This window comes from Lipotes vexillifer, unplaced genomic scaffold (genome assembly GCF_000442215.2).
Source record: "Lipotes vexillifer unplaced genomic scaffold, Lipotes_vexillifer_v1.1 scaffold619, whole genome shotgun sequence".
Lineage (NCBI taxonomy): Eukaryota > Metazoa > Chordata > Mammalia > Artiodactyla > Lipotidae > Lipotes > Lipotes vexillifer.
This window is the reverse complement of record NW_006777082.1, coordinates 469509-483922: the sequence shown is the minus strand read 5'-3', so window position 1 is coordinate 483922 and position 14414 is coordinate 469509. Positions and strand designations below refer to the sequence as shown.

Sequence of the window (14414 nt, the reverse complement as noted above, 5' to 3'; positions counted from 1 at the left end):
AAAGAGTATTCAAGCAGTGGGGTAGCAATTGCAAAGATCCTGAGGCAGAGGGTTTCCTCTTGTTGGCAGAATACCAAGGACATGAGTCAGAGCAATCAAGGGCAGAGAAGTATAGGAAGTGGGTCAGGATATATATCAGGTACAGCCTTGGTGTCATTTTGAGGTCTTTAGATTTTACTCAGAGTGAGATGGAAAGCTATTAGAGTGCTCTGAGGAGAAGAATGGCATTACCTGACTGACTTTAACGATATATTAGAAAGTCCATACTATCTAAGGCAATCTACAGATTCAGTGCAATTCCTTTCAAAATACTAATGGCATTTTTTCACAGAACTAGAACAAATAATCCTAAAATTTGCATGGAACTGCAAAAGACCCTGATTAGCCAAAGTGACCTTGAGAAAGAATGACAAAGCTGGAGGTGTCATTCTCCCTGATTACAAACTATATTAAAAAGCTATGGTAATATTATAAAAACAGTATGGTATGAGCACAAAAACGGACACATAGATCAATGGAACAGAGAGCCCAGAAATAAACCTGTGCACTTATGGTCAATTAATCTACAAAGGAGGCAAGAATATACAATGAGGAAAAGACTACCCCTTTAATAAATGGTGTTGGGAAAACTGGACAGCTACATGCAAAAAAATGAAACTGGACCACTTTCTCACATGATATACAAAAATAGATTCAAAATGGATTAAAGATCTGAAACTATAATACTCCTAGAAGAAAACATAGGCAGTATGCTCTTTGACACAGGTCTTAGTGTTAATTTTTTGGATCTGTCTCCTCAGGCAAGGGAAACAAAAGCAAACAAGTGGGACTACATCAAACTAAAAATCTTTTGCACATTGAAAAAAACCATCAACAAAATGAAAAGGTAGCCTACTGAATGGGAGAAGATATTTGCAAATCATATATCCAATAAGGGGTTAATATCATAATAAACAAAGAACTCATACAACTCAGTATCAAAAAGCAAACAACCTAATTAAAAAATGGGCAGAGGACTTGAAGAGGACTTCCTCTTTTCTAAGGAAGACATATTATGGCCAACAGACACATGAAAAGATGCTCTACGTCACTAATCATCAAGAAACCACAAATAAAATCCACAATAAGATACCACCTCACACCCATCAGAATGGCTATCATCAAGAAGTTAATAAATAACAAGTGTTGGCGAGGATGTGGAGAAAACAGAACCCTTGTGCACTGTTGGTGGGAATCTAATTTGGCACAGCCACTATGGAAGACAGTGTGGAAGTGCCTCAAAAAAATTAAAAATAGAACCAGCATATGATTCAGCAATTTTACTTCTGGATATTTTATTTACCTGAAGAAAACAAAAACACTAATTCTGAAATATATATGCACCTCTGTGTTCATTGTAGCATTACTTACAATAAGCAAGATATGGAAGCAACCAAAGTGACCATCAATGGATGAATGGATAAAGAAGATATGGTGTGTGTGTGTGTGTATGTGTGTGTGTGTGTATGTGTGTGTATACACACATACACACACCATATATATATGCACATATATATACATATATATACACAATGGCATATTACTCAACCATTAAATAAAAAGAAATCTTGCCATTTGCAACAACATGGATGGATCTGAAGAGTATCACACTAAGTGAAATAAGTCAGAGAAAGACAAATACCTTATGATCTCATTTGTATGTGGAATCTAAAAAACAAATGAACAAAACAGAGCAAATCAAAAACAGACTCATAGATACAGGGAACAGGATGGTTGCCAGAGGGCAGGTGGGTGATGGGTTGGGCAAAACAGGTGAAGGAGATTAGGAGGTACAAGCTTACAGTTTTAAAATAGTCATGGGGATGTAATACACAACATAAGGAGTATGGTTGATAATATTGTAGTAACTTTGTATGGAGGGGATGGTTACTAGATTTACTGCTGGCAATCATTTCCTAGTGTATTTAAATGTCCAGACACTATGTTGTATACCTGAAACTAACATAATATTGTATATTTCAAGTAAGAAAAGCTAGAGAATATTTCTAAGACTTAGGGGTAGGAATTAATTTCATGAGCAAGAAACAATAACCAAAGCTCATAAAAGAATAATAATTTTGACCATACTAAAATGCAAACCTTCTGCATAACTAAAAAATTTAGAAGTAGAAGAATCTATATGCAACACTTTAATCAACTCATATCCAGAAAAAAGTGAAGCATTTTCTAAGTTAATAAGAAAAGGCAAGTATGCTTATGGAAAAATGGACAAATAAATAAGCACTATACAAAAGATTAAACAAAAAAATTAACATATCGAAAGATACTCAGACTCACTATTGATACAGATCCCCACTCAACAATTTGATAAAATCAATAGTTCAGCAATACCAACGTAACGTTTCTTTGGCAACGTTAAGAAAAATGGAAACTCTTAACACTACTTGTTTTACAGAATATGATCATACCTAGTAAATTTGAAAATACACATATCAGCCTCTCAAAAACTCTACCTCTAGGTATAGACCCTAGAAAAAAATATTGCACGTGTACATGTAAAGACAGTCTTTGTAGGAGTATTTGAAATAGCAAATATTTGGAAACAAATGCCCATCAGTAAGATGAAGCAATGACGTGGTACACTCTTATGAAAATCTTACACTTTTGTAACAACATTGTTTGAATTTGTGTGAAGTTCAAAAGCAATCAGATGAGCATAGTTTACATCATAATAATGCAGCAATTTACAGAGAGACAGTAGTACAAATAACACATATGAAAATATATTAACAGGGATATGTTACACTTAAGTGACCATAGTTAATATCCAATAAAATATAATTTGCTTAATAAAATAACTTCTTGCTAAGTGCATATTTATGTCTATGTGTACTAATAATACACACACATATATTATGTACACATGGGTGTTCATGTATTCAGTTTTATCCTGAGAATATTGAATATATGGCTTTACTCTCATTAAAATTTTAAAGCATTTAATTTTTAAAACTTGTTTTCCCCAGAAATAAAAATAGTGTGATTTTCCCCAGTTTTATAAAGGAATTTTGGAAGCTACTGAGATGGTGTCATAAAAGAAATATTTGTTTCGTTTATATTATCTATATAAAATCATTTTTAAGTGTCATTTATATTTTGAATATTTATAAAAAATGTTTTTGTGATAGTTAAAATAATCCAGAACTCTGAATTTTCAGTAGATCAAATGTGTACATAAGTGTATAGATTAGAATTTTACATGAATATAAAAGGGTGTTGGCAAAAAAAGATGAAAGGAGAACCCTAATTTAATTCCTTATTAAGGATCTACATCAGTCCTATCAGTCTGCTCCAGAGAACTAAGTTAAGCAGTCGAAATTCCCTGTGTATCAGCAGTTTGAGTGATACAAGCTTTTAATTTTTCGATCATTTTATTATTGGCAACCTCCTATGACTCTGGACTCGAGGGAGTTTATATCAGTAAATTGTCCAAAACACCTTAAGAATAATGAACCCTTAAAGTCCACAAACTAACATACTGCTAGTGCAAAACATTCATTCTGTTACCTTGGTCCTTTCAGGCCATGACGACATGACTGAAACACAAAGAACTTATTAATTATCTAAATTTCAGAGGTTTTCAAACTGTGTTATTGTGGATTTCCTAAAAGTTTAGTGGTATACATGTGTGTCGGGCAGGGAGATGGTATTGCATGGGGCTGGTAGTGGCTTTTTCTCTTGGATGCATTACGCATCCAACAGAGGTTGGTTGGTTGGACCCATGCTGAATATATTCTGATTTTCTATGATTGCCAATAAATTGTCATTCTAATTGTAACTGGTGTATACCTTTATGTATAATGTGAAATATTATTGGTTTTGAGAGTTTATAATTCATATGCACTATGAAAGTTCTGGAATTTAAGGGCATTTAGAATTAGACCTTTAAAATCTCAAAGTTTCAGGTTATACAGTCTAAAAATTAAGGCATATTTAAATACACAAAGAGCGGTAATCTTATGTTATATAAAGAGAATAAATTGCATTTACCTCTGTGTGCGTTTGTAACTTAATCATTCTGGGACAGAACACATTGTGTTCAGACCCAGAAAAATTAATAGATTTTATTTGCATCTATTTCTACTGTTTCCTTGACAACTACTATAGATGCTGCTATCACCATGGGGATGGTTCTTCTAAATGAAGCGGCAACATCCAAAGGCGATGTTGGAAAAAGACGGAGTAAGTCTCTGTGTTGGTATTTTTCTAAGTTTGTTTTAGTCTTAAGCTTCACTTAAATCAAATGGGAAATAGATAAAAGTCCTTTGTAAATGAACTTCTAAAGAAATGTTCTGGTTTGAAGACAGTTTTGGTGTTCCTTACTTTTTTCTGTTTCTTGGATGTGTGTGTGTGGCAAATACTTAAAAAATACATTTCTTCCAAAATGGGACTGGGTGATTTTCTGTGGAACTGGATATAAAGAAGAGCTCTTATTCACCCTTGGTTGGGGAGCTCTGACGCATCTCTGCTGAAGCTGTAGTCTCTGTAGTCATGACCACCCTACAGGAAGAGGTGGAAAATTCTGTGGGCAGAGTGTTCAGAGGTTTTACTGGCTAATGATATGTTTCCCTGTGCCACAAGAATCAGGTATACATTCAAGGACTGGCTCAGAGAGAGAAGTTTGTGCATAGGTCTTGTACCCTGAAATATTATACTTCCGATTACCTCCAAAACCTCCTTTTAGCAACATTTAGAAAGGGGGCATTTCGTGATACCATTTTTTCCAGTGTCTTTGCCTTTTCTAATGATATTCCAAGATTTACAACTACCAAGTTCCAGCACTATGTCTTAACAAGGTGACTACATTTTATCCTTTGACAGAACTGTTCCTCGCAGGGAGTTGTAGAAAAAGAATACATGTTTATAAAGTAACATATTTTTGGCAGGAAAAGGGAAAAAACACATGGGAAAAATCTTCTGCCCTGAGGAGCAGAGGTTAGGAAAGGACAGACAGCCTTACATTCAGTATTTCCCACCACAGATCTTACTATAATTAATATAAAGTCCCCATGTGAGCTTACGATTATGCTTCCAGAAACCTATAATTAAGATTTTTCTCAATATGCTTTGCATTTCTGAACCCTTTTTAAAACCCAGAATGTATGTGTGAGGAACACAGGCATCTGGAAAAGACTCATAATTTATTAAGAAGTTTAAAATAAAATCCAGACTTATTTTTTTATGGGAATTTTAGTTATGGTGACATGTATGTAAATCAGTCATAGTAATTTCTAAATATAATTCTTAGGTATCTTAAATGTTGAAATGTTTTGGATGTAACAGACACTTTAGTCTACCCTGTTTTCCCATGATGCCATCTATACACTGTTAGAAAGAAACTACACAAGCGACGAACGCATTACTTTATTTAGTTAATCATTGTTCAGAACATCATTTTATGACTTATGTTTTGAATAAAGAATGTGACGTTCTTGGGACTGGCAAGTAATATTTATAAGGACAAATTCTTATGTGTTTATATATTTATCATGTATCCTTCATATTAAAATAGTAAGAAATATGTAATTTTTTAATTGCAAGTCTATAATTATATATATATAAACAATCACTCCAGCCCCCACCCACTGCCAGTTTATTTATTTGTGTGTGTGTGTGTGTGAGAGTGTGTGTGTGTGAGAGTGTGTGTGTGAGTGTGTGTGTGTGTGCATGGGGGGCGGTGAGAGACAGACAGAAGGGGTGGAGAATGGGAAATATATTTTTAAATTATCCCTTTTGATTCCAGTGTGATTTTTATTTTTGATATAATACAAGTACTGTGATTATTATTGCCCAGGTCAGAATGCGTCTGTGTCGTCATAGCATTTTCTTCTCACAAATATGTTATCTCGTATGGGCTGCAGTGGTTTGTTGGGTCATTACTGACTCCTGTCTCAGGTCCTCTCCCCCATGTGCAAGTACTTGAGTAGCATCATTTTGTTCCACTGCATAGAATCAAGTAATATACTCTGTCTTACTTGATCACATTTTGAGGCTTATTTCCCATCAAACACAATCAGATGAGGCTACCGAAAGCGGCAAAGGGAGTGAAAAAGTGTTTTACTCAGCTTCTGGAGAAAAAGACAGAGGAAAGGAAGAAGCATTTGGTAATACCAAATGTAGGAAGTAGAAAGTAAAGCATCATGTCATTAATTCTGGGTTTACTAAGATTACTGTAAGCACAGTTGCTATGTCTAGTGGCTAGTGTCTGTCATACTTGGACATTCCGCAATTTAAGGAAAAAAAGATGTTTTTCATTTCTGCGGTATTCAGCAACTGTTTTTGCTTTGCTTTCTGCCAATATTCGTTTGAAGTTCACCTTCATGAGTGTTACCTGAAATGAAATGCCACAGAGGCTGCAGCTCAACGCTATTAAGCACTTAGGACTTTTCGCAATTTGTTCTCAAAACTGAGAGAATGGTATTCCCACAGAGTTGAAAGAAAATGGACAGATTTCTAGACCATGTTTTAACAATGCCATACCTTATCTAGTCCCTGATTTCCAGGATTGTAATTAAACCTGGTCTAATTTTTATGCTAGAATAATTTTAAAATCGTATTTCATCACTATAGCAGTATATAGAACCATTTAATCTTCCTTGTTTCCTTCTGTCTTAGTGTGTTTAATCTCTTTTGTCTTCCCCTTTCTTTTATAATTAATTATATTAGATGTTTCAGTGTTTTTAAAGAATTCCCTCAAACTAACGAAAGGATACAAGTATCGCACAAATGTTTTATTCTTAAGAAACGGTTAGCTATTTCTTATTAAGAGAACTAATTTCTACTTATTTACAGAACAGATTTAAATAAATTTCTATTTCTCTAAATATACCTAGGTTTTCTTTTATTCTAAACATACCTGCATTTAATTGGCTCAGATTTTTAAGTATTTATGTTTTATTTATTTTACTAATAGCAATGTATCTTATTTAATTAAAATCCAATATATGTATCTGCATACATTTTTATTATATATATTTGATTAGTCATCTACTTTAGAGTAAAATCTTCCTAACCATAACACAAAGGAAAAGAAATTTCCCTGTTGTCAACTTGCCTTAGACAAAGTGATACTGAAAACCTAGACCACAGCCTAAGCACATTCTGCTGTAAAATACACCATGCGTTCCTTTGTAAAACAAACAAACAGTAATACCGTGAGACTATTACCAGCTATTTAGGGGGATTTTCTCCTGCTTTGACTGTCACAGAGTTCATATTTTCTCACTCCCCAAGCTTTTGTTCCTAGCCTTCAGTGCGCTGGGACGAACTGTTATTTGTAAGTAACAGGCTTTTACTGAGGCAATAATCTAGCCAATAACCTAAAATTACATTTCTCTGTAAATATTCCATGGCATCTGAAAATAAAATTATATTGCACATTCTAATAATGCAAATGTCTCTGCTAATATAGCCAGTACTTCCCAATGCAGGGGCTGATAATCTTGTTTGCTGTTTATCACATATTTTGTTGTGTTTTGTTTTGATCCCTCTGGGGGCATTTTAGTACTTGTAGGAATTCTGTAAGAGAAGAAAACCACCAGAAGACTTAGATCACTTTTGTTGTTTTCATACCCCAAATAGTACATTTTCATTAAGAAGAATGTGGAAAATAGTGATTATCTGGTTTGTTGTAGCTGTGTGTGCCATGAACTGTTACATGTAAGTATACTGTGATTAACTGAATGCATTTAAAAAATATAAACATTTGGGTTGTGTGTGTCTAGACCAATGGAGTTTTCTGTCTCTTTCTAGTCATTTGTCTGGTGGGATTAGGCCTGGTGGTCTTCTTCTTCAGTTTTCTACTTTCAATATTTCGTTCCAAGTACCACGGCTACCCTTACAGGTAATATCATTATACTAATGTGACTGTTTTCATTTTTAACTAATAGAATAAATAGAATTTCAGTGGTTTATATTTAAGGATTAATATAAAGTAGCTAACTTATTTGCCAAGTGACTTTAAACTCCGTTAAGCAAGTTTTTGAGCACCTGCCATGTGTTCCGCATAGACCATATGAGGGAGATATAAGGCATGGTTCCTGCTGCCTAGCATAACATAGTTTTATTTTAGAGATACATGTTATATGCATAAACAGATAACAAAACATATGTACATAACAGATAACAAAATGTTATGTACATAACATATGTACATAAACAGATAACAAAATGTTTTAAATTTTGTTAAAATTTTGTTTAAATTTTGTAAAATTTTGTTTAAATTTTGTAAAATTTTGTTTAAATTTTGTTATCTAACAAAATGTTTTAAATTTTGTGGAATTTATCAAAATTTCTTCTTGGTTTGCCTGTCCATCATGATTTTTACTTCATTTGCAAAATTTTTTTCTCATAAAAGCTACTGTTCAGTGTCCAATAAATTGCATCATCTTTTGAATTCTGCAAAGTTTTAGCTTTTTTTCCAATAAAAGCAAACTTGAAAGGGAAAATTAAATGATAAAATAACGTCTGGTCACTGGAAGTTGTATAATGAATATCTCCTAAGATTTTTACAAACGTATTTTCATAATTGGGATGGAAAGATGTTGAAAATTCATTCCAAAATGATGTTATTATAACCAAACTATACTTTTCACTAAAGCAAAATACAGCTGATGTGCCAGATTAGAGTTGTCCAGGTCATGAATTAGGCAGATTCATTTCTTGACCACATTCCTCCCTCAGCTTCTCTCAAAGGAATAAATATTCCACTTTCTCTTTGTCTAGGGAGTCCTTCTAATAACCCATCCTTCCCTCTAATTAATAAGTAAAGGTTCTGTATTTCCTTTCTCAGAGATTTTGAAAACTCTTTTCTGTTGAGATAGTAGAACTAATGATATATTGATAGAAAATAAAATCTCATACCTTACATCCCTTTTGCATGTGAACCGAGCAATTGTATTAAGAGAATGTTTCTACATAGGTGATGGCAGCAATGTATAGCTTTTTCTGGGACACAGAACAATTCCCGTGACAGAGATCTGATTATGGGCTTACAATGAAGAGTAAGACGCTTCAGCCCCACCTCTCTGTTTTCTCATACAGACAGAGGCACATTGCCAATCTCTTCTTCTCACACCCATTAAAAATAAATGTACTAAAGGAGTGGAAGAAATGTGAGTGTCAGATCTGAGCTGTGAGGCCATCTACCTTTAATCCTGCCTGCAGCGTAAGTGAATTTTTAAAAAACATTAGTTCTGAGGGCAAGAAGAGTAATAAGAAAGGCAATTAAAGCCTCCAATTTCTTGATTGTATTCTTGACATCGGCTGTCTAATTTTGGTTTTGAAAATGTGAAATCAGACTAATCAAATCTCAGGTTAAGTACCGCCCAGGAAAGGTGAAGTTTATGTTCTTTTTCCCCCTGCCCTACGATTGAGAATCACGGTTCTGTATGACTGGAGTCTTAGTTTGACTTGCATGTTTTCTGTTGATGGAATCTGTAGAAGAGTATTTCTATTTCTCTTAAGTATTTATTCAGGGCGTCAAAAACAGTTAAAATAACTCATTTCAACCTACAGCATTTAAAGTGTCCATGAAAGGTGTCTATTTTAATAAAACGTAAAGTATAGTAAGGGATGTTGTGCGATTCTTAAAACCTATTTAGTTGACGGTCAGAAAATAGGGGAAGGTAAAGAGCAACTTCCAGCTTTCCTTATACATCAGAGCATCAAAATCTAACAAGACTATCATCCCCTAACTAGATTTTCCTAGTCATTATATTGCTATGTTAGAACAAGTAGAGAAAAGTTGTTTTTCTCGTTCCATAGAATAATGTTACATTTGACAGCACTATTTTGTTATGATATGAAGAGTTTAAGTTTGTACTTTTTTTCCCAAGAAGTAATTGTCATTTAGTAGTATAAATCTCTAATCCTCTGATTCTTTACCAGGAGTGGACATGTAAATCACCTGGAAAGCTTTTCAAAATACATATTCCAGGCCTCACCCTAGATATTCATAGTAAGCATTTCTGAACCAGAGTATATGCTTATTTCTTTATGAGTGTGGCATCAACCATTCTTATTGTGTCACAGTCACACTCCCTTTTCAAGGGCCCACCAGGCTAAACAAGGACTGGGCTTGCTGTTAGCTGGCCTCACAGGGCTGGAAGTGGAAATGTAAGAAGTCAGATGGAAATCACACCCAAGAGTGGTTTGTGAATATGAAATTTGACATAGTTTAGATGAAAACCCCTAAAAGGAGCTGCCAAGAAACAGAATCAGAACAGAGCTCAGCAAAAAAGCCTGGGAAACCCAGTGCACTGAAAGACTGTGACATGAGGCAGGATCCTGGCTTTGGCCTCCACTCTTGCAAACTCCACTGTTTGCTGCGCTGTTGCAGGACTTAGCCATCCAGCTCTTCCACGGCCCACTTTAAATCATTTCTTAGTTTATTCATGTCTTCCCATATCACTTCAAAGCTTTCTAATATTTCTCCTCAGCCTCTTAAGAACTTCTGTTTGTATCTGCTTTTCTGCATTCTGTCTTTTCCATGGATATAGTGATGCATCGTTCATCAAGCTTCCATAAATCCTTCTAGCCCTCCTACTTCATACCTCTCCAGTCATTCATCATCAAATTCTCTTGCCTTGTCAGGTTGATAGAATAAGTTATATGTGTTCCCTTCATTACATTTACAGCATCCCTCTGAGCTAACAAAATATGGTAGAGGGGAGCATTATGAGAAAAAATACCAACTTTGCATCTGAAAAGCTTTATTCTCTTATTAGTTTAACACGTGCATATATGCCAGAGTTACTTTAGTAATGGTAGGTATTGCTTTGGGGTTTGTTTTTAATCCACTGCATCATTTTCCTTCAGAATAAGGTTTTTTCTCAGAAATTTTATCAGTTCTCTTGCGAATGATTATGATAATAAATAGATGATTAACATCAAGAGCAAGTGTTGCCAAAAGGACTGGAGAGAGTATATATACCAGAGATTTGGATAAATCCTCAGCTAAGGATTTCTAAAAACCTGGCAGTATAGTGAAAACAATTTCTGTCCAACTAGTTCACTGGAGAGAAAGCAAAGGTGATAGCAAAAGCCAGAGTGAGAGAGGGAATAAATGAAAGAAAGGACAAAAGAAATAATTCTGGGAATAGTTGAAAGATGACATGTTAATAAAAAAATAAAGAGACGATTTCCCACTGAATTATCCTATGGGAGAGGCTTGGTCAGTTATGAACATAGTACCACATTCTGAAGGAACACTTTGCATTCCCAGAAGCACGTGTCTGTGGCACCAGCATTATAGTATTTGATAAATAAAAAACAAACCAAATCTCGCTCCTATCGGATAAAAGTAGTTTGTAGGGAATGAGTAAATGAGATACTCGACACCATCATTATAGCAAGAGGAAAGGTATTCTATATTCCAGAGGTATGTCTTGGCCTGGGTACTTCTGAAAAGACATTGTGGATGCCCATCTTCAATGAGAGCTAGTGCCTAGTATAATGAATCATAAACCCTGGTGACCAAGAGCTAAATCAATCCAATCCTTTGTGCCAGTCATACATTGAAGTAGGCTTGCAAAAAAAAAAAAAAAAAACTTTCTCAACCAAGACCATTTCCTTGACTTTGAGATGAGCTGCCAGGACAAATAAACAGTTTTCTTCAAAAAGAATGGAAAAACCTCCCACTTCTACCTACTTTAGATAATACCAGTACTTTGGATAAGATGAGAGATGTCCTTTACTGAAAATGCATATTTGAACATAACACCATCTACAAACTGAAAAACACCTTTAGCCAGGGGCTTTGGCTCCAATGCCAAAGTACTCTCTTGGGTGTAATGCCCCAGCCTTCAGTAGCCTTTGATATCTGTGTTTTAGGTTTCTGAATTATAACTTTTGTACCAAGAAATGCCTCTGATGCACAGAACTATGTCCAGAATTATTTTAAAACTAATTTTTTATTTCCTCACAATTTTGAATTGTCTGATATACAACCTTTAATTTCTTCTATAAGGAATGATCTTTTTGCTTTTCATTTTCATTTTAATTTTAAACCTCACAAAACCTTAAACATTTATGCACTTCCTATTTTCTGAGTACTTCACACTGCTATTTTTTTTGTTTTGTTTTTGGTCTATATACTTGCTGAAAGGGATAAAAGTCTGTTACATGTTTACTCTATTTCGTTAAATCTTCCCCACATTTTAGTCTTAAGGGTTTTTTCCCATAGTATCAACATGTTTCATGCCATCACTAAATTCTCCTAGATCATCTTTAAGTTTCAATAAGCAAACTTCCCTCATTTAAATCCCTGATCTACCTGTTACTAGCTCAGTGACTTTGGGAAAGTTAAGTAACTTTTCTAAACCTTGGTGTTCTCATTTGTAAATGGGAAATGTTTACATACTTTGACATTTGTAAAGATTACATGATGTAAATCACTTAGCACATTGCCTGGTACTTAGTAAATGGCACATAGTATTAATTACTCAATAACTCTTTGATGCTAATTATTCTCATTAGTTCTGATATAAAGATTTTACATATTTATATTTAATTTTTCCTAAGCAGGATTTCTTTACGCTAAAGATTAAGCAACTGTTGTTTTGGGGTTTTTTGTTGTTGTTTTGAGGGGTTTTTTTTCCACTTTCTTTTTGATGTATAGTTGACGTACAATATCATATAAGTTACAGGTGTACAATATAGTGATTTACAATTATTTTTTGTCTTTTTGTTGTTGTTGTTAGGGAGTTTGGGATTGGCAACTGTTGTTTTTTATTTGCATGATTCAGTTGGGTGAAGAACAGATTTTCCCTGAACATTTTGATGAACTTAATTGGTCTCTCGAAACCCTTGAAATTATCAGTGAAATATCAAAGATTATTAAGAATTTGATTTAATTACCATCTGAGCCATAGTTCAGAAAAAGAAGGAATTTTATTCTAGTGATAGCACTGAATTCATCTTGTGTATTAAATAAAGATTAACTTTAGGGCTTATTCCATTTTCTAAGAGTAAAATGCTAGTGGTCATACATGAGAGTCTTCCATTATGGGTAATTACTTTCCCACTGTTTTCCACTGACACACTTTGATTCATAGTTTTCTTCAAAAAGTTTCTATAAAACTATTTGACATATCAAGTCTGTTTTAGTAGGAAAACAGCATGAAACATTCTCTAGTAATTCTATCACTTTGCTTCCTGTTTACAAATCTTTGGTTGTCTTTGAGAGGTAGTATGGTATAATGGAAAAATAATGTTTAGAATCACAAGATCTGAGTTCAAATTCAGTACATAAATTTGTATGTTAGTTAAGAACTCTGGCTCTGCAGTCACACGGATCCAAGTCTGAATCTTCCATTCTCTCTTCACGAACTTTGGGACTTGGAGTTACTTAACTTTTGAGTCTCATTTTTCATCACCTCTAAAAGTAGTGTTTTTATGGGGTTGGATAACAACTTTGTTAAGCTTGTTTCTTCATCTGTAAACTTGGCATAATAATTAATACCTATCTGAGAATTTTGAGGGGATAAATTATATAATCAATTTGTAGTGCCTGAAAGGTAGTGGGTTCTCAGAAGTAATTACTTAACCTACCTCTTGCCTGTACTAGCCATTTCAGCAATTGGTTATTCAGTAGCACCTTACCACGTTTCATTTTTCATTAAGTATTCACATGTAACTTTTGTGTGTTGCAGTTCTTTTCATTCTAGAGTATCGTAAGGTATTTTAGAGAAGGTCCTTGGAAATGCCTTTTTTATATCTCCAAAGTGTTGTGCACATAGTAGGTGCTCGTTATATACTTGTTAATTGAATATGTTTATTCAAAAACATTTTTTATTTATTCCTTATCTAACTGCAACAGGAACCATTAAGATAGAAACATAATGGAGAGGAGAGTATTGGTTTGCCACATTGCACAACTCCAGAAGGTGGAATTCATATCACATGATACGCCATGGAGTTGTCAGGTTGTTCCACACACCCAGAGGGGTGTGTGGAGTGTGTAAACATTATTCCAGAAACCTGGGCTCTAAAGATACTTATTGCAACCTCAAAATGATCCTGAGCTGGCTGGCATCAAAAGTAAATATAAAAATATGTATTAATTAAGCTTACAATGGACATAGAAACTACTCCATTGTCTTAACAAGATACTTATAATTCATGATGGCTTTGGTTACTTTGAGAGATGATGAATAACCAAAAAAAGGATTGACATTCAGTAAGGGAAAGTACAGAATAATAAGTAGACATGAAAGGTATTCCTAATGAATTCTGAGAAAAGTATGCTAGTGAACAAGCACAGCAAGGCAAAAAATCCCAGGACGTACACGATATAACAATATCACTTTCCTTTCTACATCTTACTTAGATGTAGATCTTTCATTTGTAGGGAA

General features: G+C 34.3%; 1 protein-coding gene across 3 annotated transcripts in view; it reads left to right on the top strand.

Annotated features, from left to right (window-relative positions):
• TUSC3 (tumor suppressor candidate 3) overlaps positions 1-14414 on the top strand; it is a 189695-nt gene that overhangs the window by 167833 nt on the left and 7448 nt on the right. For all 3 annotated transcript variants that reach the window (XM_007450762.1, XM_007450763.1, XM_007450761.1), the window contains 2 exons: positions 4168-4242; positions 7813-7903. In XM_007450762.1, coding sequence (XP_007450824.1) covers positions 4168-4242; positions 7813-7903 — 166 coding nt within the window. The remainder of the gene's footprint in view (positions 1-4167; positions 4243-7812; positions 7904-14414) is intronic.